General features: G+C 35.7%; 1 protein-coding gene across 10 annotated transcripts in view; it reads right to left on the bottom strand.

The window, feature by feature from the left end:
* Positions 1-24,404, bottom strand: part of LOC125059502 (focal adhesion kinase 1) — a 129,021-nt gene that overhangs the window by 4,377 nt on the left and 100,240 nt on the right. For 7 of the 10 annotated variants that reach the window (XM_047663945.1, XM_047663947.1, XM_047663939.1 and 4 more), the window contains 19 exons: positions 21,158-21,252; positions 15,609-15,793; positions 14,513-14,668; positions 13,336-13,415; positions 12,441-12,597; positions 11,854-11,998; positions 10,771-10,898; positions 9,444-9,530; positions 8,889-8,970; positions 8,154-8,189; positions 7,725-7,847; positions 6,973-7,053; positions 6,431-6,598; positions 5,758-5,890; positions 5,358-5,490; positions 4,216-4,357; positions 3,328-3,532; positions 2,177-2,307; positions 428-1,557 (listed from right to left, as the gene is read on the bottom strand). In XM_047663945.1, the coding sequence (XP_047519901.1) occupies positions 428-1,557; positions 2,177-2,307; positions 3,328-3,532; positions 4,216-4,357; positions 5,358-5,490; positions 5,758-5,890; positions 6,431-6,598; positions 6,973-7,053; positions 7,725-7,847; positions 8,154-8,189; positions 8,889-8,970; positions 9,444-9,530; positions 10,771-10,898; positions 11,854-11,998; positions 12,441-12,597; positions 13,336-13,415; positions 14,513-14,668; positions 15,609-15,793; positions 21,158-21,252 (3,397 nt within the window). The remainder of the gene's footprint in view (positions 1-427; positions 1,558-2,176; positions 2,308-3,327; positions 3,533-4,215; positions 4,358-5,357; positions 5,491-5,757; positions 5,891-6,430; positions 6,599-6,972; positions 7,054-7,724; positions 7,848-8,153; positions 8,190-8,888; positions 8,971-9,443; positions 9,531-10,770; positions 10,899-11,853; positions 11,999-12,440; positions 12,598-13,335; positions 13,416-14,512; positions 14,669-15,608; positions 15,794-21,157; positions 21,253-24,404) is intronic. The other 3 variants (XM_047663948.1, XM_047663944.1, XM_047663943.1) reach the window with 3 other exon arrangements.

The following is a 24,404-nucleotide window of genomic DNA, read 5'->3' as shown; positions in this document are numbered from 1 at the left end:
TCATAATTAAAAGTTTAGATTTGTTACTAACGGACATTATTAGTTCTTTCCATAAAATAAAAGTTATTGAAAATCGGAAATCCCATGTGTATATATAAAGTATTAATTGCAATAATATATCGATAAAGCGTTTGCTACTAAAACAAAAACTGAACGGAAAGCTTTCTATCTACCAAAAAATGCTCGCAGATTCTGGCACACATGTGATCTCGACTAGTCAAATAAAAAACCAAATTCTACCGGAGAAACCCAGACACACAACTCTGTAAAAAAAGGAAAATAAAATCAAAAAGGAATCATATACAGAAAATAAAAAGGAACGTGAAACAGGAACCCATTCACAAGATTGGTACCCGTTTGTCAAAAATAAAGTCAAGACATGCCATCTACGCAAACAAAAATAAAGCATGCTAGTTTTTGCATTCACCTGCGCCTGCGCCGAAGAAGACGAAGATTCCCGACGAGAACTCTCAACTCCCGGCAATTGGGGACGAGACTGATTGACTGATGACTGAAAGCCCGCTACGGACTGAACGGCTTGAGCGCACGAGACCTGGGGTCTGTACAGCATCGGCTGACCCTGCCCCACGTTCTGACCGAACGTCTGCTGGGACGTGGGCTGAACCACGCCCATCGGATAGCCTTGCGGCGACGACGGATACGCCTGCGGACTGTTCGACCGAAACTTGTGGCTCGGTTTCGCGGGACTCTGGTAGGGAACACCTTGGACTACCCCCACGGGAACCCCGTACGACGACGGATGGGACGCGGCCATGTTTATCGGCCGATATTGGGGCTTCAACGCCGCTTTGTGGGCGGCGACCGCGACGCAACTTTTCACATTGTCGCCCCCGAAGTCGTAAATCTCCTCGACCAGAGGCGGATCTGGCTGATGACGCATCTTATTCACGACGCTGGCGGCCAATTGCGCGTTTAGAGAGCCTTGAACCGCGAACTGGCCTATGTCCTGTTCGCGACGGCTTCTCGGCGGGGGAGACGCCGGAACCGAGTGCTGTCTAGTGAAAGGGGCGATGGGGATCGGGGAACCGCGATGGGACAGACTGCCTCGGCCGTTCCTCTCCAACGAGCCCATTCGAATAGGCCCGCGCTCGGACAGAGTATTGCGGGGAGTACGTTCGAGAGATCTCACCCTACTGGGGTAAGATTCGGGATTGTCTTCGAGTTTCGGGGATTTCGGGGAGAGGTTCTGGCAAAGGTTGTCGCAGCTCTCCTTGGCGTCGATGACGACGGTGTGGGTCTCCGTTTCGGGGACGACGGGGTCGAGTTTGTGGAGTTTGTCGGCGGGGATCGGGGCCGTTTGGAGAGGGATGTCTATGATTTCGTCGGGTTTGGGATTGGCGATCTTTTCGATGTTCTCCGGTAGAGTTTGCGCGAAGTCGACTGCTACGGTGTTGAATACCGAGGCGGGAGTGTTGTAGGCCTGGGGGTGAATGGCCCGGGACTGGTTTTCTCGAAGCAGATGGGCCAACACCAACGGGTTCTGCGCCACGATGTAGGTCTGCGGTCCGCCTGCGGTGCCTGTTGTCGTGTCTGCCACTGAAATAAACAGTTGTTCACTTCTCCGTTTCCCTTTGACATAATTTCGGATTTGATTCTAATCAAGCCTTATTTATAACATTGTTGGCCTAGTGGCTTCAGCGTGCGACTCTCATCCCTGAGGTAGTAGGTTCGATCCGTGCACCAATGGACTTTCTTTCTATGTGCGCATTTAACATTTGCTTGAACGGTGAAGGAAAACATCGTGAGGAAACCGACATGTCTTAGACCCAAAAAGTCGACGGCGTGTGTCAGGCACAGGAGGCTGATCACCTACTTGCCTATTACATTGAAAAACGATCATGAAACAGATTCAGAAATCTAAGGCCAAGACCTAAAGAGGTTGTACCGCCACTGATTTTTTTTAAATTTATACATTATGTTAAATCGTAAGTACTGAACTAGTGAGCTTGTATTGATAAAACCAAAATAAATAGTTATGAAGACACAAAAGCAACTAAACTCCCAAGCTATTTGCTAAATTTAATAAAAATTTCATATTTGAAACGTTTTTATTACTTCAAATTTCTACTGATAATTATTATTGATATATGTACTTATAATAGAATTCAAATGAATTTGTACGAATATTGTAAAAGACAGTGAGAAAGAGATTTACCTGCAGATAGATCCGTAGTGGGTCTGCAGGGCTTCGGCGGTGCGTGTTCACCCCAAGAACCGGCTGCGACGCGTCTGTTCTCACGTCGCATCGTGTCCCAAGCCGTACTCCGCTCTTCTTGGAGTATTTCACTGAAATAAACGATTTATTGTAAATTTATACTGTAAAAGCTTGTCCCGGCTTTGACGACTTGCCATTTTTATAATAATAATAATAATAATAATTTATTTTTTGCAAGAATATGGTACAAAATGTTACGGTGATACAATCATAAATCGTTCGCATATTCTGCCACACACGATGGCGCGCAAATTTGTCTTAAAGTATATCTACATAATTTCGTTTTAATTCATGAGGACATTATATCGATAGTAAAATTAACCACCATTTTAAATTAATTAATTAATTTAATGTTTTGTTACGTATACAAAAATAATATAAAGACGTAAACATATGTGTATCCAATAACAAGGCACCAAGCGCACTAACTCACGAATCATCTCCTGGTTACCTGCGTGCACGCACAGATACGCGCGAAACATGCAAAACGTTTTCTTGTAGTCATGTGCAAGTAACGATAAATAGATGGTGATGTAAAGTGTCGAATAAATAAATAAACGTGGGGCACTCGGGGACTGCCGCGGTAAAGCATAGCATTTTTTATCAACTTATGCAATTATAAATATTTATTTTTTTATTTATGCAGTATTTTTTTTTTCTTTGATATTAATTCATTCTACCACTCTACCAGATTCAGACTAACACGCCTATATAGTCTGTCTCACTTTAACGCGTACCGACTGCACCGGCCGCGCTTACGCTACGCCACCGATCTCGCCAGAGATGTGAGACGCAGTATGCGTTCTGTCCCACTCTAACGCGTATTAACACCTATATTACGTCATCGTGTGTTAGGGTTTTATTTCGTTACGGAATTTTTTGAATAGGTCGCCGCGCTCAAAGCCCGCAATAAAATCTATGCAATAGCTAAATAACATGTATAATGTATATGCTATATTGAATTCTATCTCTTAATATCTTCGTATACATTAAAATGTCTAGGTAGATACATTACATATTAAGAAAGATATATACTAAGGTGTTTTTAATATACTAAATGAAACATAGCAACAACCAAGAAGAGAGCTCACCATAGAGTTTCCTTAAGCTGACCAGCGGTAGGTCGATGTGAAGGTTCGTAAGTCCAACACCTGGACATTAAGGAATAAAGCCTCGGAGGGCATCTTGGAGGCAACGCCAGCCTCTCACCGTTTTCCAATTTTCCGATGACGTCATTGTTCTTCACCCCACTGAAGGGTTTCACGCCCAACATTAAAATCTCCCACATACACACACCTGGAATATGGATCATGGTAATCAAGGTAATCTTAATCGGGCAATTTAATCGTTGAGATTAACTTTTAGTCAACTCCTTTAATTTATTTTAGATAAGATTAGATTATTAAAAAGTTATAGGCCATAGACTAAGGGATTATTAAAAAGTTATAGGCCATAGACTAAGGGATGATTAAAAAGTAATAGGCCATAGACAAAGGGATGATTAAAAAGTAATAGGCCATAGACAAAGGGATGATTTAAAAGTTATAGGCCATATACAAAGGGATGATTAAAAAGTTATAGGCCATAGACTAAGGGATTATTAAAAAGTTATAGGCTATAGACAAAGGGATGATAAAGCCAATTTTCTATATATGTAATCATAAAATACTTGTTTTGCGTAGTTCTACCTGCTAATTCTAGTAGCGTAATCGTTTTTTGTAACATTTTACAAGCCAATAATATTATTTACTTCGAACAACTATTTCTTAATATTAGAGGGTCCGGACGCGCACACCGTCACAAAAAACCGACACCCTGAAGTTAGCTATTGTCAGCATTCTAGATCTTTCTATTGATATCATTTTTTCTACAAACGTAGAATAAAATTTTTAAAAAGGTTTAACTTTGGCGTAAGAAGTATAACTTCTAACGCGTGTACATAAGTACATACACGTTTTTTTTAAATTTATTTATCTTACCAAACATCCACACATCCGAAGCAGATGTGAATCTCCTAAAATTAATAGACTCGGGGGCCATCCATTTAATTGGCAGCTTTCCTCTGGAGGCCTTATAGTATGACTTGTCTTCAACCATTTTTGAAAGGCCGAAATCAGCTAACTGTAAAAAAACAATGTTTTGTCAAAATTTGTTTATTAAAATTAATTTCGAATTATATCGCCAGACCCGTTCTGTGACTGTTTTCCCTTCTGATATATTTTATAAATTAAAAATTATAGTGGGATTATAACATTTTAATATAATTGAATACTCTTCCCTGGTGATTTCAGTGTGAATTGTTTTTTTGGCTTAAAGTAAATATTCTAGTTCGTTTCTCAAGTCACAATCTTCTTACGGAAAAAAAGGTTTTACATGTCTTAAGACTAGATTCAGTATTGGCGTTTTAAAAACGACTGTATAAGACCGAATTCTATCAAAATATTTCATTTCAAACTTTTCAATACAAATACATGTATAGTAGTAGTATTATCTTTTTGCGAATGTGGTTAACTATTACTTTTATCAGCGTAGATATTTAGTGTAGATTTGTTTACATTAAATCACTCAGTTTTTATTTAAAACAATGTATACATTGTTGCATTGCTAATGCAATGATTTTAACTGAATACTTAAAAGCATTCGACTTGTAGCTATTTAAAAAAAAACCTCTTTTACTATACAAAACTGGACAGATGTTTGACCACAATTATTCCACCTGATGTTAAAAAAGGTGCCAATTGGAGGTCACGCGGTTAAATAAACCATCTAGGAAAGATGGAATGGGGCAAAGAGATCCACTCTTTTGCTGATAATAAAAGAAACGACTATGCAAATGCAGTGTGCATCTGGGAATGTCAACAACGAAGGGGTGAAACTTCAGCTTACTTCTAGAGCATTGATTGAAGGTAGATGATGGAATCAGGTTGTGTAGTGCAATATTCTCCAACCTGTTGATTGAAATGCAGGCAACTGAACCGCGAAGGACAATACTTAAAAGTTCATATTCAAGGAGTGAATCAATAACATCCAAATGACAGGTGACATTTGGCAGCACCGGCCTTGTGATTGCCCGATTTATGAAATATGTGGGAAGCTATAAAATTGATCTACATATAATCACCTTAACACAAGTAGGCGTTGAGACTAGAACATTCCTCGCAGCAATATCTCGGTGTACGAATTTCTTGCTCTCCAAATAACTAAGAGCAGTGGACAGCTGGTAGATGTATAGCACGAGGGTACACGTTTCTAACCTGGAAATAAATAAATTAAAATATGGGGTATTAATTCCCCAAACACTCCACTGTTCTCTTAAACTTAAAATTAAAAAAAAATCAGTGGCGCTATAACCTTTTTAGGTCTGGGCCTCAGATTTCTGTATCTGTTTCAGGATATTTGTCAATCTAATAGGCAAGTAGGTGATCGGCCTCCTGTGCCTGACGCACGCCGCTTTCCTCATGTTTCCAAAAACTACTAACTTGGAAAACTACCAAGAAAAAAATATTTAATTAAATAAATACCGATGAGAATTCTGTTGTAAGTAGGCCCTCATCTCCCCGAGCGTAGCCAGTTCCATGACTATCCAAATGGGAGGAGTACTACACACCCCCACCAGACCGATTATATGGGGGTGTGAAAATTGCTGCATTATGTCTGTGGAAACAAATATTTTATGAACTTGTTTTGTCTTGTGTATAAAAACTGCATAATTTGATAAAAAAATGCTATGTTATATTATTATATATCTCCCTCAGTTCGAACGTATAAATATTTTCCAAATGTCAAATTTTCTATTAAAAATATTGGTTGTTTGTAAAGTAGGTTTACGATCGAGATGTTTACGTGATAACGTCTTATTGGTGATATAAGTTTTTGGGAAGTAAGGAATTAATGAAGATAACAATTTTTTCAAATTTTAAATTACATCTATCGTTTTATTCACGGAAGATCGGTCCACTCACTCGAACGCTATGCCAGCCTCCGCTCGTGAGGATTCCGCGTGACAAGTTTCACGGAATGACTGGCAGCGCTCGAGATGAGACGGGAGATCGGTCCGTCTCTCTCTCGTTATACCTGCGATCGCGCTCGTGAGGTTTTGGTGTGACACAAGTTTCTGAACATGTCACCCGACTAAAACGATTTTAAAGACGTTATCACGTCAAAAGTAGATATGTAATTGTTAATTGAACTCACAGGCTTCTTCCAGAAACTTCTCGGCTGTATCAAGATCAGCGTCCATCTTGCAAGTCTTGACGGCTACGGGCAAAACGTATTCGCCCGTCGAGCTCTTCCCCTGTTGCTTTTGTAGCGCGAGTTGGCGACGTAAAGATGGGTGATTCGCTGACGTTACTTTGCACGTACCTAGAATATAAATAAATAAAAAATATATAGTAATTTATTCACCAGCTATTTCTAGTAATCAATGATTTTATGACAATATTTGTATTATTCGTAAGACCAAACGGGCAGGACGCTCATCTGACGTGAAATGATACCACCCACGCACATACATTGCTAGAAAGTTCGCAAGTGCGTAACTGGCTTTTTAAGCAGTGCGTAAAGGCAAAAACTGCCTTAAAAGACACTCAGTTGTGGACCGACAGACATTATGTTGATATAGGTATCGTATTCTGCCTGGACGTCCGATAATATATCAAAAGTTATAGAATATTACGGGTACGTACACGGTACACGTACGTAACAGGGTAATAACAAAAAACTATTTATTTCCTTACCTTTATGGACATCCCCAAATTGGCCTTCACCGATTATACCCGTTAATTCGATTTGATTACGAACCAACTCGTAGTCACGAACTGGAATTACAAATATTTAAAATCATCTAGCTTTAATACGTATAACCTCATTCAGTTTTCAATGATTGACTGGACACCCTAACAGTATCGATTTCAGTTACAATGTAGCAATGATATTATGTCAAAATAACGAAACTCAATATTAAAAAAAGGGTGCGTATACTTATGTACGCGCGTAAGAAGTTATACTTCTTTGGCATTATTAAAAATAGTTTTTAATTGCATGTAAATAACTAATTACAATTAAATAATCAAAGACTGGAAAAGGAGTCATTATAGTCAATAAAGTTCAGTTTACATTTGAAAAATTAAATAAATAAATATTTATTATTATTCTCTTACATTAAGTGTAACATAAATTATATTATTATTCGAATGTTGTTTTGAAATTATGTCCAATGCCGTAGCTAATTAAGTTAATTTTGTGCCACGGTGCGCGCGCATCGTAAATTTTCACTCTCATCAATTTTTCATAACGCGCCTAAAGAAGTATAACTTCAAAAATCGCTATTTCACTTAAGTAAGTGTCAAAAATAATTAACTTCATAAAAAAAGAAAAAAGTTTAAGAATTCAACAAATCACTAAAGATTTGTTCCAAATATGTGTTGATAAATATATTCCCACCTCTATCTAATCCCATACAATAAAGCGAATAGAATATATTCCTCACCAGCAGGAGTAGAATAGTCGGCGTCGTCATCAACGATTTCTGCATAGTCTTCTGAGAGGAGGGTAGCGGAGTTACCTTCCCATGAGCTGGTTTTGCCTTCTGAGGAACTGCTACTCATTTCCGCTAAAAATAAAAATATGGGATACCTTTCTAATGGTGTAATTTTTGCGAAAAAAATCTATTCAAAACTGATTTTTTTTCGTGAAAATCATTGAAATATTTCAAACAGCTGGAACGTATGTTAGAAAAATTGAGATGTTTGCTTGAAGAACATTAATATCTTAATTTAATTTAGATTAATGCTTCTATATTCCTTTTAAATTTTTAAATGTAGGAAAATATTATTTTTGAAATAAATCACGCAAAAGATTGATATGAGTTTTCTAATTTCTATTCACATCATTCAAAAATTATTACTATAAAACTTACTTTTGCATTGACAGTTGAGTTGTTTCCAAACGGTAGCTTGCATAAAATGTATTTATTAATAATAAGAAATAAACAAATTATGTATTTTAATGTAAATATATAGTGATACACATCTAAGGGCTCGTTTAGTAATTTTGAAGCGTAAACATGACAATAATCTTTATTTACGTGTGTGTTATTTTCTCTTGCAAGTTGATTGAATGTTTCATCAGTTATATATAAGTAATAACATCATCAGAAAATACACTCTACGCTATAACGATTAATGATTATAAAATTTATTTATACATGAAAAAGAGACTAGGATTTGGGGACCCTTTTATGTAAAAGAGCAGTGTTGGCCTAGTGCCCTCAGCGTGCGACTCTCTTCTTTCAGTCTGTTTGTGCACGGTACGACCGAGTACGTTGGTCGTACCGTAAGGAAAATATGGTAAAGAAACCCGCATGATTATCTACTTGGCTATTAGAAAAAACAAATGATCACGAAACACGAAACAGATACAGATATCTGAGGCTCAGACCTAAAAGAGTAGAAGGGCCACTAGTTTTTAGAAGTAAAAGATATCTAATTCAAGATTTTGAGCTCAAATTTATTAAGACTTTACAGAGACCATCATGGTCACGAATTGAATTATTAAAAGTTATGAAAAGACGCGTTTTAATAATGAAGTAATTTTAGAACTAAAATTTGACTCTAAAGTGCAAAATTGTGGATTCGTTTTAATAAATACATACTAGTTCGATTCCACAGCGACGTCTGCGAGTCTGTGACAAGACGACAGTAACCATCTACTAAGTCCGCCAAGCTTTCTGCAGCCTGAAACAAAACATATTTTTAAAGTATTTAACATTAAAAAAATTAATTTAAATATGCATGTGAAAGAATCGCGCAATATTGGATCCGATTCAAACCCGGATCATCTCGGTATAATTTTTAGTATCTGAGAAAATTTTAGATTGTTTTAAAATGTGTTTCTAGTATTTCCTGGCCTTTCCAAATTTCTTATTTTAAAATACAGAATTTTTATATTAAAAACTTAAATGTTGGTTTTAATAAGAAATTCCTTGGAAATTGTTTACGATACACAGTAAATAAATTTTCAAAACAATGAAAAACTGAAACTCAAATTTTAATAAATTTTCGAACATTAACCCAGTGGGGCGTGGCACTTTGGAAAACACTAATCTAGACCAATATACTCAATTACCTAATTCCTAATTACACAAGAGAAACCAACCGTTTTTTAAATGAGTTAAAATTATAACTTTTTAATTAAAATTTGACCTTACATCAACACTACTGCACGTTATAGTTAAGGTTTCACTTGCACCTTTCACTCTCAACTGAAGAGCTGCTTTGCCACATGAACTTCCGCTCTGGAATAAAGAAATTCATGATTATTCAAAAGTCATGTTTTAATTGTTAACTGTAAATTAGCATATAAAGCAAATAACAGTTAACTACCAATATTAAATTTTAAAAGGCCGCATTTTTAACGCACTTGCGAGACTTTTGGAAGAGTGTTCGTGGACGGTATAACTTAATATCAAGTGAGCGTCCTGTCCGTTCGCCACCTGTTCTATAAAAAAAAATTTGGAACATACAGGAAATGTCACTATACTCAGATTTTTCATTCCGTAGAATTCTGACATTTCATAAGTGTTGCTACTGAAAAAGATCTCCACCGAAAAAAGGACAAATTTGACTTATTTCAGAGCAAAAAAAATCTAAATATTTATTTAGTCAAGTGACCTAATACAGAAATAAAATTTCAATATCACGAACAATATATCGAATTAACTTTAATTACTTTATTTTATTGTTTAGCTGGTAACACTGCCTACTAATTCCAGATTTAGTAAACCTTTCTAAAAAAAATAAAATGTTATCTTTACTTGTGCGTTTTTTACTGTTTGTGATGAAAAGAGACATAATTATCACTCGCCGTTAAACCACTTTTAATGTAAAACACCGCACTTAATAAAATTGATACATTAACTAACAAATGTATATATAGAGTCAGATGTTCAGACTCGTATTGAAATTGAAAAATGTGCCCGGCCAAAAATGTTTGCCATCTCTGACATGTCAAAAAATTATAGCTGTCACAATTCTACGGAATTAAAATATGTTTGTTTTTTTTTTCGTTTTACAATGGGGACGGCGTATTCCATTTGATTGTAACGACCTATTTAGACGAGCGACACAATACGTCATGTTACGTTATATTACGTCGGTTTGTTACATCACAATCAGACGCACAATTTCATTCATTCTCAACCAACAGCTCTTAGAATTTGTCGTACAATCGACACCTCACACGATACGTCTTATTAAAAAGAGAGATTAATATGCTACTTTATTTAAACAACAGGGTAATGGGGCTGATCTCCTAATGGTAACTGATAATAAATGACAGTGCCAGAAATCTCGCAAATGCGTTCCCGGTTTATGAAAATTGGTACACTCTTTTCATGAACTCTAATCGAGATGTTCTATGTAAAAAGGCACTTAGTACCTATGCTAACGAATTGTGAAACAACCTGTCAATAATTATATTATAAATACGTGGTTATCATAAAATGACCACAGATATTACAATAATGTGGCACGTACCTGCGTCTGCGACTGCGACTGTTGCGTACAGTTAGATTTGAGTGTCTGCACGGCGACTATGTCACCGAATGACGCTATTTTGGTGTACGTCGGTGGTTCACCGGCTTTGTGGGATACGTACGATATATCTGAAAACAATTGATCAATACATATAATCATATTTTTAGCTATATTTAAATAAAAGTTGCGTATTTAGAAAACTTGAACAGCGAAACGGGTACATGTTTCTGACATATTTCAACTATTTCACATATTAACATTATATAATGCTGAGAAATTGGTATTTGCATTTAATGAATCACTCATTCTAAAGAAATCTTACCTAAAAACTAATCTCAATTTTATCGCAAAAATATTGAGATGAGATTTTTGCCAGAGACTTTGTAAGTACCACAAGATCTCTGCTAGATTAATTCTCGTGAAAGAATTTGATCTTCATAATATAAGAAACATTTCTATAATTATATAGAAATGTACATAACCCAAACCCAAAATTCACACCAACACTTGGTATATACCTGTTATTAATAAGTTAAATGTATTTTGTATTTATTTTTCTTTATCAGATCTTATCTTGTGCTTACTATAAACTGTTATACCACATAGTGATATCTGACAAATAGTAAACTTTATAGGGCAGCCATTTCAAAAAAATATAATCTTGTTAGTTTTTTTGTCGTAACTTTTTAATTCACATTCTATTATTGTGAAAATTGGCATACAAGCCAACAAAGGGGTTTGTTTTGAAAAAAAATAAAAAAAATAACATTATTCCATTATCCATGTGTTTTAAATTTCAAATTAATCAGTCGTTAAAGTGGCGGATTTGATAGAAACATGTGATTTTTCTAGAAAACTGTGTAATGTTTTCACAGTTTTTTTAATGTAGCCGTAATATTTAGTCAATGTAGTATACAAATATAATAAAAAGTTGTTTTTTTTTCAAATTCGACATTGTTCTACGATCATGACAATATATCTGTGTTTATATACTTTTAAATACATATTATTCTTAGCTATTTTTTAAGAATTATTCTGCAGTATATAATTAAAATTACCTGTAAAATAAAAGAAATAAATTACCTATATCGGGTCCAATAGCAAGTTCAACGGGTATAGCCCACCCGGTTCCGAGTGCTCCCGTAAACGTCTCACGATCATACCCGTAGTGCGTATGCATCGTCTCCAAGTATTTCAGCATAGATTCTGTATCGCTCAGATTTGCTACCTGAAATTGATGTTTAAGAATATTTTAGCAAATTAAATCTTCCAAATTACGAGCGTGTTTAAATTATCATCATCATCATTGGTGATCAGCCTCCTGTGCCTGACAAACGCCGCCGACTTTTGGATCTAAGGCAAGCCGGTTTCCGCACGATGTTTTTCTTCGCCGTTCGAGCGATTGTGCGAATGCGGACGTAGACAGTCTATTAGTGCACAGCCGGGGATCGAACCTACGACCTCAGGAATTAGAGTCGCACGCTGAAGCCACTCAGATCAGTCATCAAATATATATATATATATATATATATATATGTATATATAACTTATAATTCTCACTCTTTACTTGTCTATATCGAACTTGTTGCTATTGGAAGTTCCAGAGTACAGTACTGAGAAGACCTCACGATTTTTAACTTTCTAAGTAATGATGGAAGAAATATTATTACCTTTTTAAACTGCTGTTGAATAGCCTTCTTCAGTACTTTGGGTTTAATCGCATCTAACACAGATTTAGGCAGGAATCGGTTTAGACCAAACTCTTTCTCCAGATATTCAATATTCGATTTCTTGTCCAACGATATTTGCATATCTTTGCAGTAATATCTGGAACAAACGGTATTTTAATAGAGTAAATCTCGTTTAAAATATTAATTAAAATTATGAAACTATAAAAATGCTCGCTTTAAACTTTCAAGAATAGCCCTGACTATTATTTAAAACATTAATTGAATCATGTTGCAAAATGAGAGTTACTTTGAGGGCCCGTAACACCAATTGAGTATGATACAGACACATGATTAACTCTTCTATAGGCTTCTGTTAGGGAGCGTACAAGTAAGACGTAACGAATGGGGAGGAAGGTCTTAAATGTTATCTTAAGATGCGTTACAGGCGTTGGAGGGGAGTTTGAACTACGCACTACGTAATTTTTTTTCCTCCAAACGCTCACTTATCAATAAAAAAATGGTTGTCTGTAAAGCCAGCTTACGGACAATTCTCTTAGTTTAACGTGACAATATAATAACAAAACATTGATGAAATGATTGCATACGTATTATTAATAAAATTGAATCATTCATTATCACTATTTTGTATGGATACAAAGAAGGAGTGAATCCTCCGATGCATAGGCCAATCGAGAGGAAGAGAGATAGATGCGGCGCAAGCGTACCACGAGCGTAACGGGACAATGGGCGTAACGGGACAATGAGTCATGCTTTTTCATACGTGCCGGCTGCACAGTTCATCGATTTATTAGATTTTCTTTTTAAATTCGTTGAATTAAATGTGCTCCAGTATTCATACGACACTCTACTAGGAGTTAAAAAAGTATTCACTCACTTGATCTCCAAACAGCATATCTGAATCGCCAAATCTTGATCGACCATCGGATGATTTGCGTTGAGGTAGTCATGTCTCACCTGGAATTTAAAGAACAAATAATGAAGAAAATATACTTATATGAAATTCATAGCTAATCTAGGTAGTTATGGGTGGCATGGCGCAATTACAATAAGCTAAGCTGGACGCAAGTGAGCCACTTAAAAATTTTGTGTATAGTCACGTGATATATTTGTTAGTGACAATTTACTTTTTATTCAAGAAGGAAACAATCACAAATACAGGATACATAAAAACAAATACAATTAGAGGACTTTTCTTAAATTGCTTCACATATATAAAATACAAACAATAATTATAATCTTATATTTCTTTTGTAACTAAAGAACTTATCGAAAGATCGCTTGTAATGTAGGTATTGAAAGAATATTATAAATAATTTTTATCTAAACATAAGAATACAAAATCACAAGTGTCAACTGTCAGATGTTCAATAAACGCAATGCGCTGCGCAGGAAACTCCTGAGTCAGCGGATGACATTGTTGTTACTATCTGTATACGTTATTATATTATACGACATGTATATGTTATTATCTGATGTTAAATGATACCGCCCGCCCATGGACAATCTCGATGCTACAATTACAGTATGAATATGTAGTCTTGTATGTAATAGATTATTTTATTATGAGTTTATTGTCAGTTCTTATCTTACGTTCTACGCCCTTGATTTGAGAACTGGCAGTAAATGTAAAATTAGAAGCATTTAATGTATATTTCTTTTTTGACGTTCTATATGAATAAATAATTTTTGACTTTTGACTGTGTAATCAGTAATGGTGAATGTGGTAAATCACAGAAGATTTTTTTTACTTAGGTAACTTTAATGACGTTGTGGTTTATGAAATTTTCCTTTGAATAATTGTAATGTAAAGGGAGGTTAAAACTTGCTGAGTTTCTTGCCCGTTCTTCTCAGAAAAAGGCCTCCTGGTAGTTTTGCGAATGGAGGGCGTAGTCTTGCTCTTTCGCGAATTTTGTAAATGTCTTTGACATTCATAAGCATGCTCTATCTCAATTGAATGAACGTATTTTGATTCGATTCGATTTAATAGAAAACAGAAGATCACGTCCGAAAGTAATGATACATAATGGTTATACCTATGTCACTAAATTTACCTGATCATAATAATAGTGAAAGCTGACTCGATCGGAGTCACAAAGGTCTCTCAAGTTAGCCGGTAGGTAGCGAACCCGCAACTCCAATCGCCACTCGCTGGCCGGCCATACTGTCAATAACTCTGACACTGGTGTGTCTTGGTGAATCCATCTGATCTGAAATTTTAAAATGTTGCTTTAATTTCACAAGATATTTGAAAAATATATTTACGAGTCATTTATCATCAAAAACACGAATGTGTAGTATTTTCAATGAAATTGTTTATTGACAGACCTACATATAATTATTATTAATGTACAACTAAAATGATTAGTAAACTTACAAAAAATTTCACTTTATTAAATGTCTACCTAATTGCCAATTTCTGTATGTTTCATGGTCATTTTTCAATCTAATAGGTAAGTAGGTGATCAGCCTTTTGTGCCTGACACACGTCGCTGATTTTTTGTGTCTAAGGCAACTTGCCTTAGGCAAGTCGGTTTCCTTACGATGTTTACCTTCATCGTTCAAGAGAATGTTAAATGCGCACATAAATAGAAAGTCCATTGGTGCACAGCCGGTGATTGAACCTACGACCTGACGGATCAAAGTCGCACGCTGAAGCCACTTGGTCCGCACTTCTCACAATTACCTAATTGCTAAATTAGATAATTGGTATTAATTTTTGAATTTAGCTGCTAAAAATATTTAACAATCTTAATATATATAAATTACGTGTCACGTTGTTTGTCCGCTATGGACTCCTAAACTACCGAACCGATTTCATTCAAATTTGCACACCGTGTGCAATTTGATCTAACTTAAAAGATAGGATAGCTTACATCTCGATTTATACCCGCAATATTACTTTATTGCAAAATATTTGTTTATTATTTGATAGTCACAATTCTAACAGATGGCGCTGTGTTGAAAGTACCAACGTTTCACATAAGCTACAATTTAATGGCATTACCACCAAAAAAGCATGGTGGTCCCCATGACTGGTGTTCTCCTACCGTTTCCCTTGAATAGTTTACTACTATGTAATATAACAAAAACCTTAGCCACAGCAACGCTTGGCCGGTCTACTAGTAGATTTATAATTTTATTATTTACCTTTCCCGTAGTCAAACGTCGCGCGCGCAATGCAAAACACGACGCATACACACGCTCACCCGCGGCTAGTCTTGCTGCAAGACATCTCAGCACTGACCGTACATCTTCATCGTTCGAGGCTCGGACTACGTTGAAACCTCCGTTCGGAAGATGGACCTTTAGGGTTGTCGGATCTGGAGCTGCGCCTGTAAAAGAGAAAAATCAAATAAGTTAAAGGTGGTAATATATATATTTTTGTATCACAAATACTACGTTACAATATATATGTTTGATATTAATAGATTTACGTTCCTAATTTCCACAAAAAATACTCTTAGTATAGACGCCCAAAAGTCATCGCAGCCCATAAAAATAAATAAATCAGTGGCACTACAACCTTTTTAGGTCTGGGCCTCGGATTTCTGAATCTGTTTCATGATCATTTTTAAATATAATAGGCAAGTAGGTGATCAGCCTTCTGTGCCTGACGCACGCCGTTGACTTTATGGTTCTAAGGCAAGCCGGTTTCCTCACGATGTTTTCCTTCACCGTTCGAGCAAATGTTAAATGCGCACATAGAAAGAAAGTCCATGGAGTACAGCTGGATGAGAGTCGCACGCTATACCCACTAGGCCAATACTGCCCTGCGATTCTGTAACTCACTTTACGAGCTCACACAGCGGTTTTCGCATCGGCGGTCGCTCTCAAATCAGTCGTGAAGCAGTCATTTTATGATTTGGCATTCTTTAAAGGTCCCACCTTTGTAGTTTATTGTTTATTAGAATGCCAAATCATAATATGACTGCTTCACGACTGATTACAAAGCGACCGCCGATTCGAAAACGGCTGTGTGAGTTCGAAAAGTGAGTTACAGAATCGCAGGGCCGCTCTTAAAAATTTAGTTTAATAAATGCGAATTCTTAACTCTTTAGTCGGTTAAGAATGACATGTCTCCGTATCCCTTTAGACGGATGTCGTTTTTATTAAGATTCCGAGAATGTCGGCATGCAAATTATATTAATATAATCATTTATATTCGTCAGGCCTACGTTGACAATAGCTACGTTGAAAACACTTTTATTGGGCCCTAAATTATGAATTTTATGTCGTCTGTCAGAACTCGATATAATATTTAAAACTCTCCTGCAATTTTTGTTTCTTGAGATTAGGATTGTGGGATTTTGATTTGTATTTTTGTATGCTTAAAAATAGTATTATACTTTTGTAAAGAATAAAATACGGAATAAAATTACATGAAATAAGAAATATGATGCCTACTTGTCAAACTCGAACTCAAAATAACTTTATTCATTTCTCAATTCTTTATTCGTCACCAAGTACACTTATGAACGTTAACAGATAAGATGTTAATTTGATTCTAAATTTACTATACACCAGTTCGCAAGTGAAGGGCGGACAAGATTAACTGGCAAGAAACTCTCCGCCAATCTTTTTAATCGCCAAGTTTTGACTCATACCTACTAATTATTTGTAAACTGGACTAAACTGGAGCAAATCAATCCCAATTATTAGGATCATTTAAATAATCGACAAATTTATTAAAAGCTTATTATATATCTTATTGATTCATTTATGTTTTGCTTATTAGATCGACAAATGATCATGAAACAGATACACTGGTTTTTTTTTCTTATAATTAAGTTTTATATAGACAACTCCGTTTGTATACTATTCTCCGATCTTCATAGTTGACTGTTGAGAGGTGTCATTAAATTCGTCTAAACTTAGAGCTCAGAAATCGTTCGATAACATTGGGTTTTGTGAAATGTATGTTATAATCTTATATGCAGACTTTTTTGGAAACAAACACCGACCACATCATACACCACGCAAACCTACACAAAAACGCACTTTCTTCGCCCAACGCTTTTTCTCCTTTCATCTGTAACGACTTTCTCAAAAAAAAAAACAATTTTCACTATGGTAGCGTTCAAGTATTACGTCACGCAATTTTTGGAAATTATTCACCTCCCCCCCCATGTAACGCGCCGTAACGTTTTTTTGTACCCAAGTATAGTAGGTACAACGTTTCGTGACGGACTCTTTATACCTAAAAGTTACCATTATGTGGTGTAAAGTACTGGAAAGTCGAAATTAATATCAACAATAACGCGTAATTCAATCCCCGCCAAAACTCCTAACGTTTTATAAAAGGAACACATTCCCCCCCCCCCCCCAAATTCGTAACGTAATACTTGAACGCTTAACTTTATATGTACATAGACACGACACAGAGGATCCTAGTGTGAGAGTTCGTGCACTTTCTTTTTACCTAAATATCCTTTTTATTGTCACGTATAATAAAGCTTTTTCTTTCTAGCATGCTAAGCCTACGAACCGAAACAATTTGTTTCAGAATCTAACCTATAATTTAACCACTAAGCCACTAAGGCGGAAAATCAGCTGTCGTTAAGGAATAATGTTAATCGTTCAAACAAGCGTGACGCGTTATCCATATTGGGGAAACAATTAAATATTTATTAAATTGATTGGAACAGGTGTCGCGTAATATTTAAATAACTCCTTATTCGTAAAGGTTTTTCCGTTCTAAGAATTAACAGAATCGTTTCCCTTTAAAGTGAAAATTTCCTTAAGAATTTACTAACAAACAATAAAAACGTAAAATAGTTCAGCGGTAGGGCATGTCACGCAACCCAGAAGTCGTGGGTTAAAATTTTGGCGCGGTGAGCAGTGTTGGCCTAGTGGCTTTAGCGTACGGCTTATCTTTGAGGTCGTAGGTTCAATCTCCGGCTGCATCAAATGTCTTTGTGCGCACCTAATCGCTAGTACGGTGAGGAAACAGGCTTGCCTATTAGAAACAGATAGAGAAATCTGAGGCCCAGGTCTAAAAAGGTTGTAGTTTTAATCTTTCCGAAATTAACAATCCTGAGGTAACCGGTAAAGAAAATTCAGAGACCAGGCTTGGTGTGAAGTATATTCCTACCCTAAACCCCACCCACACAATTTGGCATCACAGAATGCTGATCACCTACTTGTTTATATAGAATCAAGATTGTCATGACCTATGTATACTAATATTATAAAGAGGAAAGATTTGTAGCATTTGTATGTAAGTAATGTTTGTAACGAATTGGCTCAAAAAGTACTGGACCGATTTTAAAAATTCTTTCACCATTTGAATGCTAAATTATCACTGATTAATATATATAACTACTACTACTATATAAAAAATAGTATAGTATACTAATAGTACTACTATACTATTTTTGCATAGTTGCTTTCATCGCGCTGCGAAAACTATTGATAGAACAAAAAAATGTTTCACAATATTAAAGAACATATCTACAAAAAATGTTTAAAACATAAATGACATGTCCATCAAAGGTCATCTAGTAATAAATATAATAACGCGGTACCCCTATAACGCAATTTCTGTCCCACATATAACGCGATACTTCAACCTATAACGCGGAGATTTCTCTTGTTATATTTCTGTAGTGTGAAATTAGTAGTATAATGTAGTTTGAATAATGATTTGTCTACTCCATAAGTAGGTTTGCGTACCTTTGAACCTGTTACAATTGAGTTAATATAAAATGAAGTTGAATTGTTAAAAAAAACGATTTTACGACTTATACAACGCGATTTCCTATAGATAACGCGATGCAGGACCTATTATTGTACTCGAAAAGGCTATTTTCATCTTTTATTCTAACGTTCAACCTAAACCCTTTAGCTTTACACTATGTACATAGGCCTAAATTACCAGCGCAAGGAGACCCGATCAATAGAGTCGTGCTTATCAAAGCTGTACATTCATGTCACAGATACATACTAGTTATGTATTAGCACTGACATAGTGTATATATTCAGTAAGGCAATTCACGTCTCATATATAGATACGCTCAGTTGCAGCGTAGCGAAGTTGAAATTGTTTAATATCTTTCTGTTCGCGCGAATATAAGCTAAATTCTATATTATTTCCAAACGTGTGTTTTCGAAGGAAGTAATCAAATCAATTTCAAAAGATCACCTAAACACACACACAAACACTCCACAAACACATTGCACACGAACAGGCAAATATTACATTGTCTTTGTTAGTTCATAATGTTCGTATGGTGTAATCCGTTTTGTCTATATTGATAATTTAATTTAATTTAAATATTATAGAAAAACTGTTAAATACATATAAACAAAAAGTAATCATCGCTGCGTCATTATGCGGCGTCGTTTAAGAGAATTACTTCAATGATTTTTAATAAGCCTTATGATTTGTATAAATTTTTCTGATATATCATGTAATTCTCATTAAATTTTAAAAGATTTTCTCATACAAAAAAATTGGGAGATCAAATAAGACTTTTCTCTCAATACTCGTCATAACAAATTATTTCACAGAATCTTTCCACGAAAATTGATGTAGATCAAAACAATATTATTTATACTGCCAAAGATGGAATACATAATAACAAGCTTCAAACATTTACGCAAGGAAAAAATCAATAAAATTTATTGAGTAATATCTAAGTCGGCTGTGTTGTGTGATGGTGTAAGCCAGGGAACGTGCGTGAGAGTGTGTGCATGTGTGTGCTCATGATGCATGTTATTTAGCGCTCTGGATATTTTTAATACTAAAGCGGTACATATTCCAACCTAGGCTATGATCTAGGCCTTAGACAACAGTCTCTTATCAATGACAATAGCTTAAGGCGAAATAAAATTGTAATTATTCATATCAGCAATCGGCCTTTTCATCCTGTTTATCTATTCCGTGACAATCAAAATCAATAAGACACATTGGCCTTTTAACAGATTAAAGTAAATAAAATATAAAGTTCACACTTATTAACCCCACCTCGTTATCACCCATTCAAAAATACGGAAACGTATGAAGGACGCAATCTTTCATTATCCTGTTTTGAATTTATTTAATGTTTTTGTTATAACGGACAAGAGCCTCTATTTTTTGCGATCACTCATAGAAGACTTATAAGAAATAGCTTATTGAAGGATCCTACTTGTGAAAAACTTATATTCTTAAGGACCTATCTGGTCGCCAATCTCCAAGATAGTACAATGTTTCTTTCTATTTTTCGTCATCGTTTCTTGAGGTAGGGCGAATGGAAAAAATATTTGGTGGAGTTGAGTAGTTTATGTATCCATTTTGAAAGATCGATACACGATTTAAATAACTTCGCTCGATAGAAAAAAAATCCAAACATAGCCAATTTTTGACACTTTGAATTCATTTTATGACGAAAATGTATATAGAACATGATTTTGAAATTTACATGATATATTTTATCGCAAGCCAAGTAATTGTTATTACGGGCCGGCGCGCCTCAGTGCTCCAGCGCACCGCAGTCCACCCCGAGATACTGACACAGCAATATGCTGGGGTACGGCCTTAATATATTCTACTTGAATGAAGATGCCAAAAATCAGTGTATTAAAATGTAAAATAACTTGAATCTGAATCTTAACGAAAAATAAATCTTTATAAACTAATATTTAAGAGGACCATACAGCTAGTTAAGATACACATACATGGATAACACACTCATATGATATTTAAATGGACTCACCGTGTGGATGCGCGGGCGCATGCCGCTTGGGCGAAGCGGGCTGCATCGCGCGCGTTAGCGGGCCGTCGCACCGCCCGCCGCCCTCCGGCTCATGACTGAAAACAGAAAAGAAATAATTATTGTCAATCTTCATACTTGACTATTTTATTTATTTATAAGTAATCTTACAGCTAACATACATCCATTTTATAAAAGAAAACACCTACAAAGCCAAAACAGATTACATAAACAAAATATATGAAACAGAAAAATAAAATTACGCAGAGAATTCGTGTACGAACGAAGCACATGGAACAATTGTGAATATTTGTCGCATACGGTGGAGGTATTCTTAGAAAAATTAACGACAGCAAATAGGGGCTATCTATCCGCCTATTAAGAATAGCGTGAAAAAATAATAAGTCTTTCTCGTTTCACCGACATTCTAATGAGTAAATAAAAGTATTTGCAAGAATCTGCATAACTATCGAAATATTAGTACTGTTTAAAACTAAGGAATTTCACAAACTATTTTTGTATATTTTATACACCTTTTATATATTTTATATCGTTACTATGTATATAGTAATAAAATAATAATAGTTTAAAAACACCATTACTATAAAAATACCATTTAAATCTAAAGTAAATTGTTTGTTCCCTATGAATTGTGAACCCTAACCAAACGTGTCCTTTAGCACAGAAATAAAGGTGATATTTTTTTTGAACAGGATTGAAAAACACTTCGAAATTACACTAGATCGGGAAACCTCTCCCTTTAATAAGGTTTTTAATTCAATACTATAATTGTAGATTTAATGTTTAAGAAGCACAAAAGATATAGAAACATATATAAATGTCTTAAAACAACATAAAACAAATCGATACAACTAAAAATATCACAATCGTACAGGAAAAATACAACCTTTTTCATACATATTTAACAAATACATTTTCGTTAAAGGAAACACAAAGAAAAGATTTCATTCAGGTTCTATACAATTCGAAGAAAAACCCTCATTTTCCGAGTTCAAATATATTGTTGAAAATCAATTGGGCCGAACACAATAATTCTCAACATAACAAGCTGTGTTTTGTTCGTATTGTAACGGATTTTCGTAAGAAATTGTGTATTGAAGTACCCATTATGGGACACTGTTGTAAGCCTGTCTTTTATGAAAGCAGATGACTGGTGTCCACCAAGGTTGAATTTTTGTACCAAAAACATTGTGTTGACCAAAACAACAAATTTTTAAGTCTATACAAATTTTCTGGTGAGTTTGGTTCCACATTTTAAATCTCGTGTTGTCTATTAAATTCTACTCTAGATAGGTGGCATTTTACATTAATTTGTATTATTCCCGAAAATTATATGTGGTTTAACTATAAAATTTCTTAAAGACCTAAACATGCAACATTGCCCTTTTGATATTCATATAACCGTCAAAACTATATGAATATTCAGGCGTTGAAGATTGTTACCAAATATGGTTCGTAAAAACATCGCCTTTATCATTACTTCCCTTTTTAATATTTTCGCTCCTTTTAATAATAAATAAATCAGTAGTGCAACAACCTCTTTAGATCTAGGCTTTAGAATTCTGTATCCGTTTCATGATCATCTAATAGGCAAGTCGACTTTTTGGGTCGAAGGCAAGCCGGTTTCGGGACGATGTTTTCCATCACCGTCCGAGCAAATGTTAAATGCGCACATAGAAAGAAAGTCCATTAGAAAGTAGGTACAACCTCAGGGATAAGAGTCGCACACTGAAGCAACTAGACCAACACTGCTCGCTCCTTTTATTATGCTATCAAAAGCATATAACGCATAGGTAAACCTGTATTAAGAAGTGAGAGATATAACCATGAAAAGCGCATTTTTGTTAAGGTGTTTAAAAAAATGTAATCAAATAGAGTGTTGTTATTGTACACACAGACGACTGATTGCCATTTAATATGCAAATCTATGTTTGGCATGCTCCAGTGGGAGTTGGAGGCATTCATACATATTTAAATGTCTGTAATACAAGGCCACCGTGGATGATAAGGTCGAGTCGTACAATCCTGGACCAAATCCAGGAGGTACTAGAGAAGGGACAGGTAAAAAACGAACATATTTAGTGAATGTCATGATGGCGGATAAAGCGAGAGAGTTATAAGATGTCATGTGGAACATGGTGTAATGGTTGCAGCTCCTTACAAACATTGTGTAAAAAAAACATGGCGATTAAAAAAAGTGGCGTAGAGTTTACTGTCAGTTCTTCTCTTTTGGGAACTGTAAATGTAAAATTAGAAGCATTTAATATGTATTTCGTTTTGACGTTCATAAGTGTACATTGTGTTACCTAAATTAATAAATGATTTTGATTTGATTTGATATGTCAACCGTAAGTGGACATCATTGGTTTCTGGTCTCCCACCCCTTGGGGAAGGACGGGTAATTAAATGTCTGTTAGCTTGTTATCAATCTTCACTAAATATACATTTTCTTTGCGCAATAACGCAACGTTTTCCTTTCAAAACACATAGTTCACAGTCCGATAGTCAGCAAAAGGTAGTCTAACGCCATTTTGAAAACATTGTACAGCAAGGGTTACCACTTGTAAAATATATTTAATATAGGCAATTTTAAATTTGTTGTTTCGGGTGACCGTCAATTGTTTTTATGATTAGTAAAACAAATTTAATTTTGAACATATCTTTAAGCGGGCCATAGACGGACCGCATGTTGCAGCCGATACCGACTGATCTAAGCGGTCGCCGCACGGCGATCTGCAGTTTCCATACTAAATTCATATTCGCAATACACGGACCGCTCGAGCAGTTCCTAAGCAAACCGCATGTTGCAGTCGCTCTTGACTGCAACATGCGGTCCGTCTATGGCCCGCTTTAGTCCTTTTTATTATTCGTTTTAATGTTGCCCACCCGTTGTTTACACAATCAGTGGCGTTACAATCAGGGCCTCAGGTTGCTGTATCTGTCAAATCATAATTTGTCAATCTAATAGGTGATCGGCCTCCAGTGCCTGACACACGCCGTCGACTTTTTGAGTCTAAGGCCGGTTTCCTCACGAGGTTTCCCTTGACCGTTCGAGCGAATGTTAAATGAGCACATAGAAGGAAAGTCCATTGGTGCACAGCCGGAGATCGAACCTCCGACCTCAGGGATGAGAGTCAGTGCCAATTTAACAAAATACTATGCTGGAAATCCACTCAACCTTTAGGAGAACCTGGAGGTGGTCGTATCTCCATAGAAACACCATGTTCCA

This window comes from Pieris napi, chromosome 20, assembly GCF_905475465.1.
Source record: "Pieris napi chromosome 20, ilPieNapi1.2, whole genome shotgun sequence".
Taxonomy (NCBI): domain Eukaryota; kingdom Metazoa; phylum Arthropoda; class Insecta; order Lepidoptera; family Pieridae; genus Pieris; species Pieris napi.
The sequence above is the reverse complement of the archived record's forward strand: the minus strand, read 5'-3'. Positions and strand labels throughout refer to the sequence as shown.